Source organism: Phyllostomus hastatus, unplaced genomic scaffold (genome assembly GCF_019186645.2).
Source record: "Phyllostomus hastatus isolate PE091 unplaced genomic scaffold, TTU_PhHast_1.1 phas_scaffold_28, whole genome shotgun sequence".
Taxonomy (NCBI): Eukaryota; Metazoa; Chordata; class Mammalia; order Chiroptera; family Phyllostomidae; genus Phyllostomus; species Phyllostomus hastatus.
The window spans coordinates 6402309-6424511 of NW_025334022.1; the positions used below are offsets into that span (position 1 = coordinate 6402309).

At 40.4% G+C, this 22203-nt stretch overlaps 1 protein-coding gene and 1 pseudogene across 1 annotated transcript in view; one reads left to right on the forward strand and one right to left on the reverse strand.

The window, feature by feature from the left end:
• The window catches only part of GUCY2F (guanylate cyclase 2F, retinal), a 112352-nt gene extending 95528 nt beyond the window's left edge, over positions 1–16824 (forward strand). The window contains 10 exon segments of the mRNA XM_045817456.1: positions 6021–6168; positions 8388–8521; positions 8524–8550; positions 9331–9443; positions 12380–12457; positions 12684–12704; positions 12707–12740; positions 12743–12856; positions 16714–16750; positions 16752–16824. Coding sequence (XP_045673412.1) covers positions 6021–6168; positions 8388–8521; positions 8524–8550; positions 9331–9443; positions 12380–12457; positions 12684–12704; positions 12707–12740; positions 12743–12856; positions 16714–16750; positions 16752–16824 — 779 coding nt within the window.
• LOC123805166 lies at positions 13130–13477 on the reverse strand (annotated as a pseudogene).
• Positions 16825–22203: the final 5379 nt, after the last annotated feature.

The window sequence follows — 22203 nt, forward strand, 5'->3', positions numbered from 1 at the left end:
TATGGCCTTTATTATGTTGAGGAATGCTCCCTCTATTCCCACTTTGCTGAGTGTTTTTTACCATAAATGGGTGCTGACCTTTATCAAATGCCTTTCCACATCTCTTCATAAGATGATATGAATTTTGTCTTTCATTTTGTTTATGTGGTGGATTATGTTTATTGATTTGTGAATATTGTACCATCCTGGCATCCCTGGGATGAATCCCACTTGGTCATGGTGTATGATCTTCTCAATATATTGCTCGATGCAGTTTGCCAATATTTTGTTCAGGATTTTAGCATCTATGTTCATGAGCAACACTGGCCAGAAGTTTTCTTTCTTTGTTATGTCTTTATCTGGTTTTGAGATTAGGATGATGTTGGTTTCATCAAAAGAGTTTGCAAGTCTTCCATCTTCCTGACTTTTTGAAATAATCTGTGGAAGATGAGGGTTAGCTCTCCCTTAAATGCTTTGTAAAATTCTCCTGTGAAACTGCCTGGTCCATGGCTTTTGTGTGTTGGAAGCTTTTTCATTACTGTTTCAATTTCATCAGGTGCTATTGGTCTGTTCATGCTTTCTGCTCCTTCTATATTGAGTTTTGGTAAATTATATTTTTCTAGAAATTTGTTCATTTCACCTAGGTTTTCAGGTTTCTTGGCATATAGTTCTTCATAGTAATTTCTTACAATCCTTTTGTATTTCTCTGGTGTCAGTTGTAATCTCTCCTCTTTCATTTCTGATTGTGTTTATTTGGGTCCTGTCTCTTTTTTTCTTAATGAGTCTCCTTAAAGGCTTGTCAATTTTGTATATCTTTTCAAAGAACCAGCTTCTGGATTCATTGGTCCTTAGAATTGTGCTTTTAGTCTGTATGTCATTTAATTATGCTCTGATCTTGGTTATTTCCTTCCTTCTACTTGCCCTGGGTTGTCTTTGTCGTTGTTCCTCAAGTTCTTGTAGGCACAGAGTTAGATTGTTTGTTTGAAATGTTTCTATCTTTTTGAGGTAGACCTGTATCACTATGATTTTACCTCTGAATATTTCTTTGGGTTTTGATTGCTGTTGAGACTTTCTTTTATGGGTCCTTTCCACCATCTGGTTAACTGAGGGTCACTCTGTCCACCACCTCTAGTGTTCTGTTGTGCAGGTGTGGCAAGTTGTGTTGAAGCTGGTTCTTCCTTGTGTACAAGGTTTTGGGCATTCTCTCTTGTTCTTATTCAGTTGTTTGTTCTGCGTAATTTCTCCACTATTTAGTTGTACTTCGAGACACGTCCTGAATTGAATTCGTGTGGCTTCTACTGTCTCCTTCACTTTCTTCTGTTTTTTATCTCTTGGTAGTTCCTTTGTTGTTGGTTTCTTCTTCAAGCAGGCATCCTGGTGTTCACAGCTTCCACCTACTCTTTTTTGTGATCAGTGGAGAGGGAGGCAAAAGTGTTTAAGTTAACAAGAATATATTCTATCATACTTACAGTACTAGTCCATAGAGAAGAGATAGGAGATCCTTTCCTATGTATAGTGTTAACCATGATCTTTCACCCAAGTAGCCATTTTTTTGGAAATGGTGGAAAGAAGATAAGACTCTTGTTGGGGAGGGGGGGAGAATTGTGAGTTGGATTTAGAAAGCAGTGAATTTGTGGTAGGTCAGATTATGAGGTAAAGTGAGAGGAAAGGATAGAAAATAGGTGTAGTGTGTGAGACAATAGAGTTAAGCACAACAGTAATAGAGTTCAGGAAACCGTGAAGTGGGCTAAGACCTGGGAGGGGTGCTGTGTAGTGTTTACAATTGCATGAAGGAGCTATTATTTACAATAATGGAGCAATAATCTGAATGACAGAATCTATGAGATACAGATAACCAGAATAGGAAGTACAGGACCTAGAGTAGTGTGCTAATGGAACACAAGTCTAGTGAAACACAGTAAATTAACAATGCACTATGAAAGAGTTATCAGGGGAAACCCGTCAAATGATACAATATAAACAGCCTATCAAATCAGACTATACAGAAAGATGAGGAATACAAAAATACTAATAAAATAAAAGATGTAAGACTAATGAAAAAATAATAGTACAAATATGCGATAGCTTGCAAGTTCTCTGTAGTAGCAATGTGAAATATGTCTCACTGTCTCAGCTGTTGGGATGCCCCCTCTTTGGTCCAACTGTGGTCTTTTCACAGTTCCAGGGTTTTTTGTCTCACTTGTGGGAATTATAAAAAAAAAAGGAAGGGAGAAGAGACAAAAAGGGAAAGAAAGGAAGAAGGAATAAAACAAGAAAGAAGGAAAGAGAGGAAGAAGGAGTTAAAAGAAAAAAAAAAGGAATTTTTTTTTAAAAGCCTCCCACTGGCTTCAAACTGGTGAAGCCAGTTTTGCTGGTCTTTCCTGGCTGCAGCAGGCTGAGGAGTGATTGATTTTGCTTTTCTCTCTTCCTGATCGGCACTCAGTCAGCCTCTAGCCCAGTTCCCCAGCAGCCTCTGGTCTGGGTTTGCACTCTCCTGGGGGCTTTGGGTGTGGGCACTGGGCCTTCCTCAGAGGGCACTCTCTGCAGGGCTTCGGGCATGCACGCTTGGTCGGGCCACCTCTGGTCCCTCAGGTTCAGTGCCTACTCTTCCCAGGACTATGGAAGTGTGGGCAGGGCCTTCCTCACCACATTGGGAGAGCCATGTGGCTGGGTGGGGAGGAGGCCAGAGTGGCTGCTGCAGGAGAATTCTCTGAACATCCACCAAGTGTCTCTTTTTTCCCTTTTTCTTTTTGAGAAATTCCTCCTGCTCAGGCCTGCCACTCCATACAGAGGCCTTTCCTCTCACACAGCCCACCTCTCCAACCAGACTGGGGACTATCCAGGTCAGGGCCCATCATGGCCCAACTCTCAACTCTCCCCAGCCGGCATCCACAGGCTCCTTGAGTGCTCACAGCCCCGTGTGTTTGCCACTTAGTCCTTATTCCCCTCTCTGGGACTTCAAGCAACCAGGTCTCTCCTGGTGCTTGCTGCTCAAACCTTGTTTGGCAGGGGAGGGAGCCGTTGAGACAGCTCTCCCCCAAGAACCCTGTGGCAGACCCAGTGGGTGCCTGGCCTGGGGCTGCAGCCCCCCTGGTCCCTGTGCTGGTCCCAAGGACCTTATTGTCTGCAGCACTCTCCTTACTGTCTGGTCTTTCAATGCCAGCTACAATTTTTGGTCTCCTATCTTCATATATGCTGGGGTACTGTTGGCTGTTCACTCTGTTCCTAAGTAGATCGGCTAGGTATTTCACCTGTGTACAGGGGGAAGTGGACTCAGCTCTTCCCTACCTGACTTCCATCTTCTCACCTGTCCTTCATTTTTAACCTCCCTCTACTCCTCTCGGACACCCCCTGCCATGTATTTCAGCATCCCTAATAGTGCTCCTGGATGGCATCGTCCTCCCATACTTTTCCTGTGTCATGCCACAGGCTTTCATCCTCCTCTCCCTTTGGCTATCAGCAAAATAAGTGGTAAAAACAGTGGGCAAAAGTTTGATGGTAAGCAGGATATTTGCATATTCTAAAAGTACAAACCCACTAACTTTATTAGTGAAAGATCCTACAGATACTGTCTTAGCCATGTGATCAAGGCACATCAATGTCATCTACTCCCTGACTTGATGCACTGAGAAGGGCACAATACCACCTGTGGAGTATTCTTGGCAAAAAAATTATAGTCCCAATATAACTATGGGAAAACATCAGACCTACCCTAATTGAGAGGCATTCTGCAAAATAACTGGCCAATGCTCATCAAAAATATCAAAGTCATAAAAGACAGAGAAAGAATTAGGAACCATTACAGATTGGAGGAGATTGAGAAATAACTCCTCGAGACAACTCCAACCAGTTAAATCCAATGTGGGATATTGAATTGAAATGCAGGACAGAAGGAGAATATTATGGGGAAATTGACGAAATTCAAATGAAGATTCTAGATTAGTAATATTGATAGTACTGTACTAATATTAGTTTCCCTCATATTATGGTGATATAAGTTGTTAACATTAGGGGAAGCTGAGTGAAGTCTATACAGGCAATTTTACTATTTTTACAATTTTTCTAGAAGCCTAAATTTATTTCAAAATAAACGATTTAAAAAAATGCAAGCAAAACAAAACCCCCCAAGTACTTAGCTATCCTTTGCCCCACTTAGAATCCCACATCCTTCCTCTACTCAAAGCTCCCCAACTGTCCTCCATCACTTGTTAAATGAAGCACATATTTTCCACATTACATACAAGACTCTTTATAGTCTGGCTCCTAACCACCTCTCCAGGCTTATCTTCTGTCACTCCCCACACTCTACCTAAACCCATGACAGGCAGTGGTCTAAAATCTTTGTGGTTTCTCCTACCTCCATGTCTTCTCACAGGCTGTTCACCTGGAATGACCTCACCTTCTTCCTACCTTGCCTCATCTAAATTGTGTCACCTCCTCTTGGAATCCTTCTGTGACCTCTTCAGTGTGAATTTGGTGCTCCCTCTGTGTTCACCTGAGAGTTTGTCTGCTAGAGCATGCATATTGTTGGTCATTGTTTATTTCCTCAGTTGGTCTGTGAGCTCCTCAAGGGCATGAATTATGGTTGACGTAATTACAGAGGTGACCTATTCAATTTGATGGTGTTCTGAAGAAGAGACACAGACTCCCTCTGCTAGAGTGAATGGGGGCAGTTGCTCCTCAAAGGGTTGATTTACATGAAATCTGTTGCATTGAAAGAGCAGGGTGCTGTGATGGAGAAACTATTACTGGTATAGGTCAACATGGGTTAAAAGAGCAAAGGGTGTGATGTCACAAGGAGCTGAGTTGTCTGAGGCAACAGCTGAAACTCTTTAATTTGGGCAAGGGGATGTTTATTATGGTCTAAAGCAGCACTGTTGTAGTGTTACAGCAAATGGGAAGAGCACACTGGTGGGGCAAGCAAGGTTTGGTCATAATGAGGATATTAGTGTTGGGGTTGTGGACTGGGGACTAAGGATAAAAAATGAGCTGAAGGGATTGAGTCAGGGAAATGAGTCAGGGGTTGGATTTTATGTTGTGGGTTATAAGAAGTCATGAATGGATTTTAGGCAAGAAAGTGGCATTGTCAAATTCATGTTTTAGGAATACTTTAGAGAAGGCTAGGCTGGAAGTAGAGACCTGTTTGAGACTAGTGTGGGTTGCTGGGGGCACTGATGGCTAACCATTTTCTACTTCCAGGGAGATTTCTCCCTTTGTAAAAACATAAGTTTGACTGATCTAGACCTCTGGTCAATGGTGGTTGTTGTGTCTGAATTGGAGTTTAAAAATTCCAGTTGAAGTATGAGGCATTTACAAGAAGGACAATGTAATAGACTGAGATTGCCTGGGATCAAATTTAAATTCTGTTCACTTACTATCCATGTGACTTTGAGTAAGTTACTTACTCTCTCAGTGCCTCAGTTTTCCCTTTTGAGAAATAAAAGATTCTTATCTCATCTGTGTATAATGAGAAGCAAGTGAAACAATGCATACAAAGTGCTCAATCAGCCCATAGTCTGATAAATGTTCCATCAAAAGTGGAGCTCAAAGACCAGCAACCAAGAGGACCCCGATGAGGTCCTGAAATATCTACTGGATTTTTAAATTCTCTTTCTTTAAGGGCCAGGCAGGACCCATAGCCTGGACCTGAGCTGAGCTGGGGCCTTAAGGCAGTGGGGTAGTAATTGTGTCTACTGTGAGGATTAGAAGACTTAGATGATTTGGGGATGAATGAAGGGAATCAGATCATCAGAGTTTTAGTTTTATAATTGACATCATATAGGCCACATATAAAACCTAGCAGAAGCAGGATAAAGCTCTGTTTAAATGATAACAATAGCTCAATTGACTGATTTTTTACCCCATCCTCAACTGACTGATGTAACCTTTGTTCAGATACAATTTATATTCATGTTATCTAAGGAGCAAGCAAGGAGATGGGCCTTCTGTGATTTCTCCTTTCTTGGCTAAAACTCACTTATCTTTGTTAACTCTTAGTGCTTTTCTGATGATTTGTAGACTTTTTTCTTGCTTCTGGACAGAAACCATAGACAAACTTGAGAAGCCTCTTCCTGTGTACAGACCAGTGGTTCCTCCTGAGCACACCCCTCCAGAATGTCTCCAGCTGATGAAGCAGTGCTGGGCTGAAGCTGAAGAACAACGACCAACTTTTGATGAAATATTTAACCAGGTAAGGGTTGCATGAATCTTAGCACTACCCAGTAGCCATCCTGAACCCAGCTTACCCCAAACTAACTCCTTGGATTGTCATGTTGTGGAAGGAACCTCTAGCAAGAGTAAAAGGCACTCTTTTGGGGGAAGTAGCCACTTGGAGACCTTTGATGCTAGAACATCCCAACACATTCTTAAAGAGCACATGGGTTCATTTTTGTGCTCTTCTGTATTTGGCCTTCTCTTCCAGACCATCTACAATCTGACCTAGCCAACCTTTCAATAGCAGAATTAAACAATCCGGTATTTTCAAAGCACTAGCATTGAGACTGTTACAAGATGGGTATCATGGAATAAATGGGGATCCTTATACAGCTGTGATTGCTTTGAAGATCACAGAAAACTCTGATGAGTATACTACTTAAATAATTGCAGGTTATTTTTGGAGGGTAGAGAAAAATATGGGGTTTTTGAAAAGGTGTTCAAGATTGGAGAAAGTGCAAATATGGAGTACAAAAGCAGTAGATAACTTAGGTTCCTGGGGAAGAACATGAGGCAATAAAGTGCCTGAGAAATGATAAACTTAAAATATGGAATTTCTAAAATAGCTGATTCTTTCCTTAGAGTGGGGAACTAAAAGGGGAAAATGAGAAAAGGACAGAGAGAGTCTTACTAAGGGAACTAGGGTGCAGTTCCTATGTTGGAGCAGGCAGTTTAGGGCTTTGTTGGAACTATAAGATGCTGAAACTCAGGGTGCTCTTGGTGAGTACTTTGTCAGCTCTGGTGAAGAGACTTCTGAGCTTGGCTGGAGTACAGCACTGAGATGCTTTGTGAGTGGCAGGCATCTGAGGCAGAAAAAAGAAACAGTGAGATTGAAAGCCCAAGGGGCCCTGCATATGAAGTCATCCCTGTCCCCAGCTAACAGTGCCTCCATTAGCCTGACTGGGTTTCTTGAGGACACTCAAGGAGATGTTCAATACTATGTAAAAGGTCAAATTTCTAAAAAGTTACCATGAGGAAAAGGAAAAAGCATTTGCCTTTGTGTTGATGCTAGAGATGTTATTTCAGATGGCAACAGAGAAGCTAGTGATAGATTGGAGTGTACATCGTGCAACCTTCAAACAAGACATAGCTGAAGCTGCCCTCACTGAAATGCTTCAGTGTAAGTTTAGACTGCCTAAAAGATAAGGGTAGCCTCCCAACCCCCTGTAGCTAATAAAACTTAAATGGAGAAAGGAGTGTAAGGCTCCCTGCATTAGGCAATAGGAGGAACCCAAAGCATCTGATCTGGCTACTGAGATTACCAGCAGGAACTTGGTGGACATCTAGATGTAGACCAGGCTTAGAAGAAAACTCCTAATGGTGTTAGCCTTGGGGTATTGAGTGCTAAATGGCAGATGTGTGGCTCAGCCATATAGGAAGGTTCATTGAGACAGATTTCTAGATGTCTTCCCAGCAAAACTACCACCAGTTTTTTTTTGTTGTGAACACAGCCTTGTGTGTGCTGAATATAGCAGCAAGGAGGGGCTACCCCCTCATGATTCCAATGCTATGCCAAGTTCCCCATCTCTGTAGGTAGAAAGGGTCCCAGGAAGGCATATTGAAAATCTGTGGCATACAGCCACTTCTAAAGGATCAGGACATATAATGGGGTAAGACCAATTGGATTTCTACATTACCCTAACATGAAGGGCAGATGATAAGAAACACCATTTTTTCTGGACTCCAGAGGGAAGAAACAGGGGTAGAACTTGGGTCATATTTAAGAGGTCAAAGAACATTCCACTGCCCAAGAACTGGCAACACAGCAGCATTAGAAGATAAGGATAATTTAGTAGGTTAATGTAGAAGGATAAAACAGCACTCCCTGATCTCTTTCCCCTTATACCACCCACAACTGGCCTGGGTTCAATAACAAATCCTTGTTGCCTTTGGAGTGGCTATGTTTCATGTGATAGTATCTCAGAACTAAAGAATCCTTCCCAGAACACCTTTGCTTACACTTGAAAGAAACAGAAAACCCAGGTGAACAACTACTCAAAAAAAAAAAAAAAGCCCTGTGAATGGTCCAGGTTAACAATGAGGGTGGGTGTTGACTTTTGCTACTTTTACTTGGGTTCACCTCTTCTGCCCTGGCATTTTAAAGGAAGAGATTTTTTTTGGTAAGGGGTCCTGCTCTATCATCACTAAGTTTCAGGTGTAAGAATTCTCTGGGTTTTCTTTCTGTTTCACTTTGCATTTGAAACTTTCAATAAAGAGGAGAAGACCAATGTTGATTCTATGCTTCGGATGTTGGAGAAATATTCTAACAACTTGGAAGATTTTATCTGGGAGTAGACTGAAGAGCTGGAAATTGAAAAGCAGAAAACAGAAGGCTTCTAACACAGATGCTACCACTGTATGTGTGAATACCAGAGGAGTGTGAATCCTTGCAACAGTGTGCTATTTAAAATAGAAAAAAAAGTCCATCAACTAACTGCTCTCTCTCTTTCCAGCACCCTCTCTACTCCCAGTAGGTTTGAGACACACATTCAATTAAAAGAAAAATTGGAAATCAAGGGAGCAGAGTACACTTCCTAATTTCCTACTACCTGTAGATCATGCTGGTCATTTAAGTTTTGGGTGATTTTGTTTTTCTATGCATCATTTCATCACTTTGCCTGGTAGTTGACCAATTAAAAAGAAGCAGCTTTTAATTGGCATTGCTTAGAGGAAAGTAGTAGGGTTGTTTTTCTAGGTTTTTCCTCCCTTAGTTAAAAGCTTTATCTGTTACTACAATTTCCAAATTTTCCAAGGCACCTTATTCTGGTGTAACATCACCTTCTAGGAGATAATTGGGGAGACTAGTCCCTTCCAAAGCAACCATCTGGGGACATTCCCCAAGGGCATGGGGTGCTGAGGAAGAAGGATACAGAGCTAAAAAAACTCCACAAAGGCACAGAGCAGCACTGTCTGTTCATTGTTATATTCCAGTACCTAGCACAGTGCTTGGCACATTGTAAGCACTTAATATATATTTATAGAATAATTAAATTAATTAATGTTTTCATCCAAGTGACATTTTCTTCCTCATCATTTGCTTAGTAGTGATTTTTGGAGAAATTGTATTCTAGAAGATGTGTGTGTGGCATAGAGGAAGGACTGTGTCATTTGATGCATTGCTCTGTCTGCTCTTCACACCAGTTGCTGAATCCCTCTGAAAGGGGTGCATGGTCAAACGTGAATGTTTTGACTTGGTCACCTTGTACTTCAGTGACATTGTGGGCTTCATGACTATCTCCACAATGAGTGGAGTAAAAAAGTAAAAAAAAAAAAGAAATTAAAATTTAAGTAGTGAATTTAAAATTTTCCATTGGTATCCCATTGGAAATGAAAGCCAGATAGAATGTATATAATTTAACACTTTTCAAAATAACAGTCTTAACCCAGCAAGAAATTGCTGATGAGATTTCCTTTAAGCCATTTTCTAGAACTGGGACTAAGAAGAGGTTGGGTCTAAGAGGTTGGGACTAAGAAGAGTGTTACTTCAGTGGCTGACTACCCACAGTATAGGCAGTGTTATGCTAGGCACTGAAGGGAATTCAGAAGAAGTGTTGGTGTTTCTCCTGTAGTTGGTGACTGCTATAGAGTTCATCTTGGTGAAGTTTGAGTAGAAATACATGGTGTTAAATTTTGGTTTCCCCTTTAGGTACCGTTTTTATACAAAAGGGAATTCTAACATTACTCATATTGAAGAGCTATTGGATCTGAGGCTCTTAGGGATTGCTACAGGGTAACAACTAAAAGACCACCTATTGGTCTGAGGTCTGGGAAGTAGTTAACTGTGAGGTCATAATCCTGTGCTCCTACCTTTCTCCACTCCTCCAAATTGTTGATTTCTACTCTTCCTGTCAAAGTTTGCAAAAGATGAGTAGAAAACAGATGACTACATTCACTTTTTTTGGTGTAATGCTTCCTTGCCCTTGATTTTATGTGTTATCTTGTCTCTAGGCAGAAACTTGGTAAAATTTTTGTAGCTATGAAGTGACATTTCCACATTGTCTACAACATGGAAACTTGTATTATTAATGGAGAAAGATGCCCCAGGCATCCCAAATTTTAGACAGCTTATCTGTCCCAGCAACCAAAGCAGACCTGGAGAATGCGTAGCCCCTTTTATTGAATCCTTCACAGATGTCTGAAATGCTCCAACTCTTAAATCACACACAGGGCATTGTGTTTATCTCAGATTATACAAGGCTCTTTCAGATCAGGTAGAGAGCCTCAGGGCTAGACCAAGCTGAGTCAAAATAGGTTTCACAAATAGACATCATACCTGTCAGTCATCAGGAACTACAAACCAATAAAAAAAGTACACATGGAGACTATAAAGGAGGAAAAACCCATGGAATCAGACTACCTATCTCAACTTGTTGAACTCAAGCAGCCTAAAGAGAAAAACAAATTGCCAAAAGCTAATTCAGTTGAAACTAAAATAAAAAATGATTCAGCATGGGGAGTAACACAGCTGCTGGTTTAATTAATGCACCTGATACTATTCAGACAATTGTTGGGGGGGTCTTTGAGATGTGACCATTAGGTATTTTGGTACTTTATGGCTACAGTATGGAGTTAGCAGGCTGTTTCCAGGACAGAGCAGGGCTATGTGAATGCAAAAATGGAATCAATTTTTTTTATACCTGTTCATTAAAAAAAAACTGAGTGAAAAGTTAAAATATTGAACCAGCAGTAATTCACCAAATCTGTGTTTTCATTTTTGTTTTACCTGTAAAATTGGAATCACTCCCCCTGGAACTTGATAACATGAAATGGAAGGGAGAAGTCTACTGCAGAATTATGAACTGGGTGATTTGTTTTCAATTTCAATTCTCCTGATACCACCTCATCTCAACCAGACTCTTTTCTATGCATTTTCTTCCCTTTCTATGTCCTTATGCTGGTTTATACAACCCACAGTTTCCCACAGCAGTCTTACAACAAGGCCAGGCAGTGCCCATGCTCCCTGACCTTTTAATCTTCTCACCCATATCATTTGGACTCCCACGTGAATGACTCAATGGTGAAGGGTCAACTACCATTCTCTCATAATGGCCAGCCAGTGAATTTTTTTCCCTATCATATAGCATTTGCACAGAACCCATTGCCTTCTTCAGTATAGGAAGGTATGTTTATTTGAGGACAGTGATCCTTTTCTCAAAGTGTGCCAGGTAAAGGAGGCCCTTATAGGAAGCATGCTGAGGTACAAAGTTCCATAAGTAAATAGGGTCATTGTTATTGGCTATATAGGAAATTATGATGAAGGGCCTATTGCTGATTACTAAACTTTCTCTGGAGCTAAGTCATAGCCACAGCCCTAAGGCTTGTTTCAAGACTTATCACTTTGGTGATGATGATGATGATGATGATGATGATGATGATGATGATGATGATGAGATAGCTTGCACTTATCATCTACCAGGTGGGATTTAAGTGCTTTGACATGTATTAAGTTTTTAGTCCTTAGAAAATCCTATGAGGTAGGTACTGTCATTTTCCCTGTTTTACAGATAAGGATACTAAAGCACAGAGAGGTAAAGTGACTTGCCCAAAGTCACACAGCTTATAAATGATACATCTGTGATTCTAACCAAGACAGCATGTCTTTATAGTTTCATGCTCTGAAGCATTGAATTCATGGGTACTGTTCTCTATGAGAACATTGATTTTAATTGGATCCAAACTTGTACTAGAAGAGTCTGACTGGCAGATTTCATAGAAGTCCTTTCAACTTACTGATATTTTAGATTTATTTGAAAGGTTCCAACTTACTTTTCCAAGTCACCTAAAAGAGTGAGCACACTTCTGTGGAAAAGACAAGGAGCACAGATTTATTTTCAGGTGTCCAGCTCTAACTTCTGCCTGCAAAACAGTTGAAGCTTAGTACTGCTGCCCCTTGTGTGGTAGCACTAGGAGAGGAGATGGTAGCTGGTGGTAGAAGATGCAGTTCTCACAGCCAATGGGACTGTAAAACTAACTTTGTCATATTGGCAAGGCAAAGCAGAAGGAATGAACTCTTTGATCTTCTTTTTTTCCCTTTTCCTGTACTTGATTTAAGGCTGCTGTAGCTCATTTACTTGAAATCATCTAGAGAAATATGCTTGATGGCGGAGCACCATGCTCACCTTTTCCTAGGAAGCTTCCCCATGGGCACCCACAGACAGTCTCAGAAATCTCTTTTTCTCTTCCCCAGGAATTATTTGGAGCTTCAGAGTTCTCTATGGCCAGCCAGGAGTTTGCAAAGTACCTGCACTTACTTCAGAATTTATGGGTGTGGGACCTAGACATCAGTATTTTTTAAAACAAAGTTCCCTAAGTGATTATAATGTGCAGCCCGGCCTGTGAACTACTGACAACCTCTTTGTCTTCCTTACTTTACAAAAAGAACACCTGACTCTCATCACACCCATTAAACACTGTGAAATATACACACAAATACACAAACACACCAGAATTTAGTTGCTTGCTAATTTTGTTCCCCCACCCCCATTTCCCAGGTAGAGACCATTGGAGATGTTTAAACATGATGGCCTCAGGCCTCCCAAAAAGGAGTGGCAGAATGCAGCTGAGATTGCAAACTTGTTCCTAGAGATTCTGAGCTCTGTGGATACCTTTGAGATCCGGTGTATGCCAGAGGTGCCAATCCGGATTTGAATAGGCCTGCACTCAGGTAACAATGACCAATAAAGCAAAAGATGACATTCCCGTATGTCTAAAGGGAAAACTAGAAAAGGAGGGAGAGGGTGTCACTTTCTTGATTACTAGAAGTTGGATTATCCAGGTGTGTAGTGTTGCATAATTCCTTCAATCTTACTCAAGTTTACTCTCTTCCCAGTGGGCAGCAGTCCTTGCTCAAGGTACGAAACCCTTTCAGCTTACCTTTCTTTTTTTTTTTTTTTAACCAAGCTCTGGCTAGTTTTATTAAAGAAAAATTTTGCATGATTTACTTTTCACCAGTCTGTTCTGGCATGCTTCTGATGATGTCAGAATCACCTGTATCAATGATAGCTAGTGTGCACACTCTGTATAGTATTTCCCACACACTGTTCGCAGTTCAATATTGTTGCCACAGTAGTGATGGACACCAGTCTTGGCCAACATGGCATAGTACTCTATTTCAGATTTCCTCAGGGCTGGGCAGTTGTTAGTGAGGATGACCATTTTGGCTTTGTCTTATCGGATCATCTTCTGAGTCTGCTTGTACCCCACCATGTACTTGCCACTTTTCATAACAAATTGGAGCATAGTTGATCAACTCCAGTGACTGTTTCATCTTCTCTGCGGCCACCATCTTCTTGACTTAGGTGCAGGACAGACCCCTACCCAGTGCAGCCACCAAGATCTACCTTTCTTGTTAAAGCCAACATTTCCAAGTTTGACTATATGATACATAATCAACATGCATGTGTTGTATATAGGATAATTCACTTATTTAAAATCTCAACTCTTGAAGTACTTGTCTTCCACACTACTTCCAACTTGCTTGAATATCTTCAGGATTTCCCTTTCATTGTATCCTTCTTATCTACCTTCACAAATTCACAAGGTATCCTGACAAATATCTCACTTGATGTCACAGATATCTCACGTAGTAGCCCTTGCTCCCATCTCCACTCACCTCCTTTTTATCATTGCTTTATTCTTCTAGGCTCCTTTTCTTCCCCCATCCTTTTCACCCATTTCCTACCAAATTTCTTAAAAGTGATTGATACTCACTATACCATTTCTTCAGTACCCACTTCCTCTTTTGCCCCTTTGTAATCTGGTTTCACCCCTCACCACTTTTCCCAGTCCTAGTCTGCTCATAAGTCGACAACATTTGATATTCTTGACAGTCCTTCCTAAAACTTTCCTCAATTGGCTTTTCTGACATGCTCTTCACTCACTGAATGATTCTTCTCCATTTCATTTCCTCTCTTAGCAAGTCCTGCTCACTAACTATGGCTGTTTCTACACTTTCTGCAAAACCCTGAGCAATGGTCTTCTTGCTCTGTGCACATTCTAACCTCTAATTCATTCTCAACCCACTGCAATGTGGCTTTCATTTTTCACTATTGTCTGATACTGATAATCTCTTCTGTCTCCATCTGTCACTTAGATATTGATATTGCTTAGGGTTTTGCCATTTATCCACTGTTTTTCTCTCCTTGTATACTCTTCTGATTTCATGTCTATTATTTAACTACCACTTGTGTGCTGATGACTTCCAACTCCACAACTTCAGCATATGTCTTCTTTCTTAAGCTTTATCCTTGTATATCAAAATTGCTGCTAACATTGCCACATGAATGTTCCACATGGACATCAGACTCAACACATCCAAAACAAAATGATTTTTCTCACACAAAATTCCTCCTTTTTCTGTTTTTATTCTCAATTTTAATTGATGGAATCACCATTCACCTTCTTATTTCAGTTAGTCTTGGGAGTCATTTCCCTTGACTCCTCCCTTACTCTGACTTTCACCATTCAACCAACTAGTAAGTCTTGAATATTTTACCTTTAAAATATTTCTTCAATATGTCTTACCTCTTCTTGACTCTCAGTACTCAAGCCTAGGCCACCAGCATCTCATGCCTGGATCATTGCAACAGCATCTTTTTGCTTCTACTCCTCTTCCTATCCATCTTTCTCATAGTTATTAGCATAATCTGTGTTTGTTTATCTGTCTTTCCTTTAAACTATGTGCTCCCTCATGGATGGAATCATATCTTACTCATTTTTGTATACTGAATGCTTCACACATTGTAGGTATTCAATATTTTTCTTGTAAAGAAAAACATTCATTATCTCATTTGTACTTCAGTTTCACATCTCCACCCCCCCCCCAGTGTATATATTTTTGGTTGACCCATCATTCTTTGAATTGAACATATCTAAAACTTCAGGTCACCTTTCCCCACAAACCAGCATAAGCTCATCAGTCCATGCCAGTTTCCTCATGGTTGTCAATCAGATAGCCAGCAAGTCTGTTGATTCTTCTTTCACAAGTTTCTCTTTCACTAACTCTTCATGCCCCTTAACCATCATCATCTCCTTTCCAGTACTCACAACATTGTGATTGGATTAATGAAACAACCACCTAACAGGTTTCCCTGCTTATACTTTCTCCCCTTTCAATGCATTCTATATAATGGTCTGAGGGGGGAAAAAGAAAAGAAAAATAATTTTCATCATATAATTCCTTGTTCAAACTTATCTAGTGCTTCAGGGTCCTACAGCTTGTACAACCTAATATCCAACCCTGTCTTCAGTTTCTCCCTAGATACCTGAACTACACAGACTGGTTTCTCTATGAGCTTCCCAAAATTTCATGCTCAATCTCAACCAAAAACCTTTGATTCTTGTCCCTTTTTTCCTATTCAAATCCCACCTACTCATCAGGATCCAAATAAAATTCTACCTTCTCCACTGAATGCTTCTTGACTGAATCAAATCCTAATACCCCACCCCCTGTTCTAAGCTGTTATAGCACTTCTGCCTACAGTATTTATCTTGCCTCAACCATACATTGTTTTGGGTTGTTAGTTAATTGCTTCCTGTTTACTAATCTCTTTTTTTTCAATTAGTCTATAATATCCTGGAGAACTGAGATTATATGTTACATTTTTTATTCCCCTAGGTGCCTAGCTGAGTGCTCAGTGAATCCTTCTGAATGGGTGAGAAATTTATTAAAATGAAAAGCATAGGTTCCTTAGTTCTTAATTTTATTCTTACAAATTAAAGTTCAGATAGAACTTTTGGAGGCAAAAACACTAATTGCTTTCTCTAACTTAGGAAACAGCAAAACAAAAAAATAGTGCTGAGCAATTATAATGTAGAAACAGTGTAGAAATGAAAAAGGTGAAGGTGGGGAACTTCTTAGATACTCCTGAACTAGATTTTCAGTATGGTTGCTGACATTTTTTCAAGTAATTTCAACTCAGTGAACACCTAACATGGTTATATTAAAATGTAAGGACAAAAAACATTCTTAGTGCAAATAGAAAATATTCTTGGATCATCTCTATATACTGCTCTTTCATGCACCTAATACGAATGCTTGAAAGTCAACTCTACTTTTTAAATTTTAAAACTGTCATAGCAATAATTTTCTTGATAGACACAGTTTGAGAGACATATAGCCCTATGGCATTCCTTCTTCCAACACAAAGGCACAAGAAAGTGTCACATTTTTCCTTGCAACAAACATGTTTGGAATCTGAGTCCCTGTGTAGGATTTTCTGGTTTGAGTTTGATGCTTATTTGTCCCTGCTGACAGATATAAGCATCTTGAGTATAACTGTTGCTTGCTTGAGTATTTATAAAGGTATAAATGAGGAGGGTAGTCATGTCTGCATCATTATAAACTTGCTCTTCATAGGGCAAAGAGTTTCTTATTCATTATAAGACTTCTTACAAATTTCCAGAACTATTTGGTGGCAAGTTTATTCTTTTATGCAGTTACATTTCTTCCCTGGGAAGTGCTCCTCTATTAGCGTTGGATGCATACCTGTTGACTAACCCTAACTGCCTACTACTCTATAAGGCCCCTTGTTGCTGGAGTGGTGGGCCTCACCATGCCAGATACAGCTTGTCAGAGACACTGTGAACACAGCTTCTTGGATGAAATCAACAGGGTTACATGAGTACCTATAGCAGGATAGATGGGGTGGTAACCTCCTACTTTTGGGAAAGAAATTCTTTCTCAAAAGAGGAGAAAGTGAGCAAGGTACTTGGTGTTTTGATGTTTTAAAGAAAAAAAAGATAATTTGAGAAGATTAAGGAAATTTAACACATATTTTCTAGTCTCATGGCAAACCAGTAGGGAGTGATGTTGGATTGAACATGTTATGTTCTTGTTCTAGAAATGAACCTGTAGCTAAGTGACATTAAAACACCTAGTATTTGATCAAAACAACTAAAAAAATAAATTCTTTGGGTAAAGGAAAAAATTGGCTAGCTTGGTGGGTTTGGGGGAGTCATGCTGAAAAGAGAAATAGCTAAGGAACTGACATTTTTAGTTTTTCACCTAGTTTGTGGACACACATGCAGAATCAGTTGCTTTCTAGCCAGCTCCCTCCTATGCTTCTCTCGTCCTCTTTTTGAACTAGTTAGGTCTCCTTGAGTTCTGGCTTCATCAAATAGGTCCCTTGAACTTAACTACCAATAATCTCTCAACCTAAGGAGCTTGGGATTCTGAAATAATTAATTCCAACTTGCCTGTACATAAAACCCTTAGTTTCTATCAAAATATCCATGGTATCAATGATATGACTCCTTTCACCCTTCTTTGAGAAGAAAACTTACAAACCATCATTGCATTTGTCTGCTTCCAGCAACTTTTTCTTGGTTATGTACTGCTACTACTAAGGCAATGTCAGAATTACAATGTGCCTTTATCTATATCCTGGCTGAGCAAAGTGATTTGTTCATGCTACTATGGGAAGAACATAGATTTTATATATAGTTTTTAATGGTTTTTATATTTAAAAAAACACTTAGGCTCTTAGCATCTCTGGCTTTGGCAGTTGCCAGGCAAGACAGCTCTTGCCAAATTTCAGCAATATACACAAACTGGTTCCTGATGACAGGGTGGAGTATATCACGGTGGGTGATGCCCTGTCTGATCCCACTCCTTGTGACTCATGTGCAGAAATAGGCTTGCAAAATGAGTCCAGTCTTAGTCAACCAGCCTGTGCACCCATAATTGTGGAGGCAGCATGGAACTTAGAAGCTGTTGTCAGACAGCTTTTCTGACACCTGGAAAACTCTACAGATGTGACTAAGTCCATGGACATAGCTATCCAAGAACTGCTAAGCATATGACTTTGTTTTTGAAGTGCAACTGAAGATGAAGTGAAATTGATCATGGAACTGCAAAGCAGATTTGGCATAGTAGCCTGGACTAATGTGAGCTTGTAGAACATTAAAGTCATATTTTGGTCTGCACCAAGGGAACTCTACACATTTCACATTGAATATATAGAACTGATAATAGAAATTGAATTTTCAGATTTAAGCAACTCCTTACCCAATGATCAGCTAGAAACAAGAAAATGGAATGAATCATATGCAAAAGACATTTATTAAGTACTGACTATGCACAGAAGGGAGGAATAAAAGAAATATAGTGGTCTTTTCATTAAAAGAGCTGGTTAGTGTGCTCATCTGGAAGCTAATAACTGTAACTAAAATATGGCATTAAACTCTACACTTGATTGAATGTCTGTAAAGAGGTAGTCTCTAACCTCATTTTGGATATGACACTGGGGGAATATCACAGGTCTATTGAAAATCAACTTCATCAGTACCTCATTTGTAGCCAATTGTATTTACTGATACTAGAGTGGGTGTGACTACTGACACAGCTCTGGAGTGATCCTCCTTGTCACACAAATAGATGGTGGCCTGAATGAGCTAGCACAGTTGCTCTCTTTTAAAACATTTTTTCCCCAAGATGGCAGTGATATAAGTGTGAGCAAAGCCCACTTCCCCCTGCACACGGGTGAAACACTTAGCCTATCTACTTAGGAACAGAGTGAACAGCCAACAGTACCCCAGCATATATGAAGATAGGAGACCAAAAATTGTAGCTGGCATTGAAAGACCAGACAGTAAGGAGAGTGCTGCAGACAATAAGGTCCTTGGGACCAGCACAGGGACCAGGGGGGCTGCAGCCCCCAGGCCAGGCACCCACTGGGTCTGCCACAGGGTTCTTGGGGGAGAGCTGTCTCAACGGCTCCCTCCCCTGCCAAACAAGGTTTGAGCAGCAAGCACCAGGAGAGACCTGGTTGCTTGAAGTCCCAGAGAGGGGAATAAGGACTAAGTGGCAAACACACGGGGCTGTGAGCACTCAAGGAGCCTGTGGATGCCGGCTGGGGAGAGTTGAGAGTTGGGCCATGATGGGCCCTGACCTGGATAGTCCCCAGTCTGGTTGGAGAGGTGGGCTGTGTGAGAGGAAAGGCCTCTGTATGGAGTGGCAGGCCTGAGCAGGAGGAATTTCTCAAAAAGAAAAAGGGAAAAAAGAGACACTTGGTGGATGTTCAGAGAATTCTCCTGCAGCAGCCACTCTGGCCTCCTCCCCACCCAGCCACATGGCTCTCCCAATGTGGTGAGGAAGGCCCCTGCCCACACTTCCATAGTCCTGGGAAGAGTAGGCACTGAACCTGAGGGACCAGAGGTGGCCCGACCAAGCGTGCATGCCCGAAGCCCTGCAGAGAGTGCCCTCTGAGGAAGGCCCAGTGCCCACACCCAAAGCCCCCAGGAGAGTGCAAACCCAGACCAGAGGCTGCTGGGGAACTGGGCTAGAGGCTGACTGAGTGCCGATCAGGAAGAGAGAAAAGCAAAATCAATCACTCCTCAGCCTGCTGCAGCCAGGAAAGACCAGCAAAACTGGCTTCACCAGTTTGAAGCCAGTGGGAGGCTTTTAAAAAAAAATTCCTTTTTTTTTTCTTTTAACTCCTTCTTCCTCTCTTTCCTTCTTTCTTGTTTTATTCCTTCTTCCTTTCTTTCCCTTTTTGTCTCTTCTCCCTTCCTTTTTTTTTATAATTCCCACAAGTGAGACAAAAAAACCCTGGAACTGTGAAAAAGACCACAGTTGGACCAAAGAGGGGGCATCCCAACAGCTGAGACAGTGAGACATATTTCACATTGCTACTACAGAGAACTTGCAAGCTATCGCATATTTGTACTATTATTTTTTCATTAGTCTTACATCTTTTATTTTATTAGTATTTTTGTATTCCTCATCTTTCTGTATAGTCTGATTTGATAGGCTGTTTATATTGTATCATTTGACGGGTTTCCCCTGATAACTCTTTCATAGTGCATTGTTAATTTACTGTGTTTCACTAGACTTGTGTTCCATTAGCACACTACTCTAGGTCCTGTACTTCCTATTCTGGTTATCTGTATCTCATAGATTCTGTCATTCAGATTATTGCTCCATTATTGTAAATAATAGCTCCTTCATGCAATTGTAAACACTACACAGCACCCCTCCCAGGTCTTAGCCCACTTCACGGTTTCCTGAACTCTATTACTGTTGTGCTTAACTCTATTGTCTCACACACTACACCTATTTTCTATCCTTTCCTCTCACTTTACCTCATAATCTGACCTACCACAAATTCACTGCTTTCTAAATCCAACTCACAATTCTCCCCCCCTCCCCAACAAGAGTCTTATCTTCTTTCCACCATTTCCAAAAAAATGGCTACTTGGGTGAAAGATCATGGTTAACACTATACATAGGAAAGGATCTCCTATCTCTTCTCTATGGACTAGTACTGTAAGTATGATAGAATATATTCTTGTTAACTTAAACACTTTTGCCTCCCTCTCCACTGATCACAAAAAAGAGTAGGTGGAAGCTGTGAACACCAGGATGCCTGCTTGAAGAAGAAACCAACAACAAAGGAACTACCAAGAGATAAAAACAGAAGAAAGTGAAGGAGACAGTAGAAGCCACACGAATTCAATTCAGGACGTGTCTCGAAGTACAACTAAATAGTGGAGAAATTACGCAGAACAAACAACTGAATAAGAACAAGAGAGAATGCCCAAAACCTTGTACACAAGGAAGAACCAGCTTCAACACAACTTGCCACACCTGCACAACAGAACACTAGAGGTGGTGGACAGAGTGACCCTCAGTTAACCAGATGGTGGAAAGGACCCATAAAAGAAAGTCTCAACAGCAATCAAAACCCAAAGAAATATTCAGAGGTAAAATCATAGTGATACAGGTCTACCTCAAAAAGATAGAAACATTTCAAACAAACAATCTAACTCTGTGCCTACAAGAACTTGAGGAACAACGACAAAGACAACCCAGGGCAAGTAGAAGGAAGGAAATAACCAAGATCAGAGCATAATTAAATGACATACAGACTAAAAGCACAATTCTAAGGACCAATGAATCCAGAAGCTGGTTCTTTGAAAAGATATACAAAATTGACAAGCCTTTAAGGAGACTCATTAAGAAAAAAAGAGACAGGACCCAAATAAACACAATCAGAAATGAAAGAGGAGAGATTACAACTGACACCAGAGAAATACAAAAGGATTGTAAGAAATTACTATGAAGAACTATATGCCAAGAAACCTGAAAACCTAGGTGAAATGAACAAATTTCTAGAAAAATATAATTTACCAAAACTCAATATAGAAGGAGCAGAAAGCATGAACAGACCAATAGCACCTGATGAAATTGAAACAGTAATGAAAAAAGCTTCCAACACACAAAAAGCCATGGACCAGGCAGTTTCACAGGAGAATTTTACAAAGCATTTAAGGGAGAGCTAACCCTCATCTTCCACAGATTATTTCAAAAAGTCAGGAAGATGGAAGACTTGCAAACTCTTTTGATGAAACCAACATCATCCTAATCTCAAAACCAGATAAAGACATAACAAAGAAAGAAAACTTCTGGCCAGTGTTGCTCATGAACATAGATGCTAAAATCCTGAACAAAATATTGGCAAACTGCATCGAGCAATATATTGAGAAGATCATACACCATGACCAAGTGGGATTCATCCCAGGGATGCCAGGATGGTACAATATTCACAAATCAATAAACATAATCCACCACATAAACAAAATGAAAGACAAAATTCATATCATCTTATGAAGAGATGTGGAAAGGCATTTGATAAAGGTCAGCACCCATTTATGGTAAAAAACACTCAGCAAAGTGGGAATAGAGGGAGCATTCCTCAACATAATAAAGGCCATATATGAGAGACCTACAGCCAACATCATACTCAATGGACAAAAACTTAGTTAGAGCTTTCCCACTAACATCAGGAACAAGACAAGGATGCCTACTTTCACCACTACTATTCAACATAATACTGGAAATCGTAACCACAGCAATCGAACAAGAAAAAACAATAAAAGGCATCCAAATTGTAAAAGAAGAAACAAAACTGTCATTGTTTGCAGATGAGAGTGTACATAGAAAATCCAAAAAAATCCACCAAAAAAGCTACCCAACCTAATAAATGAATTTGGCAAAAGAGGTGGTTACAT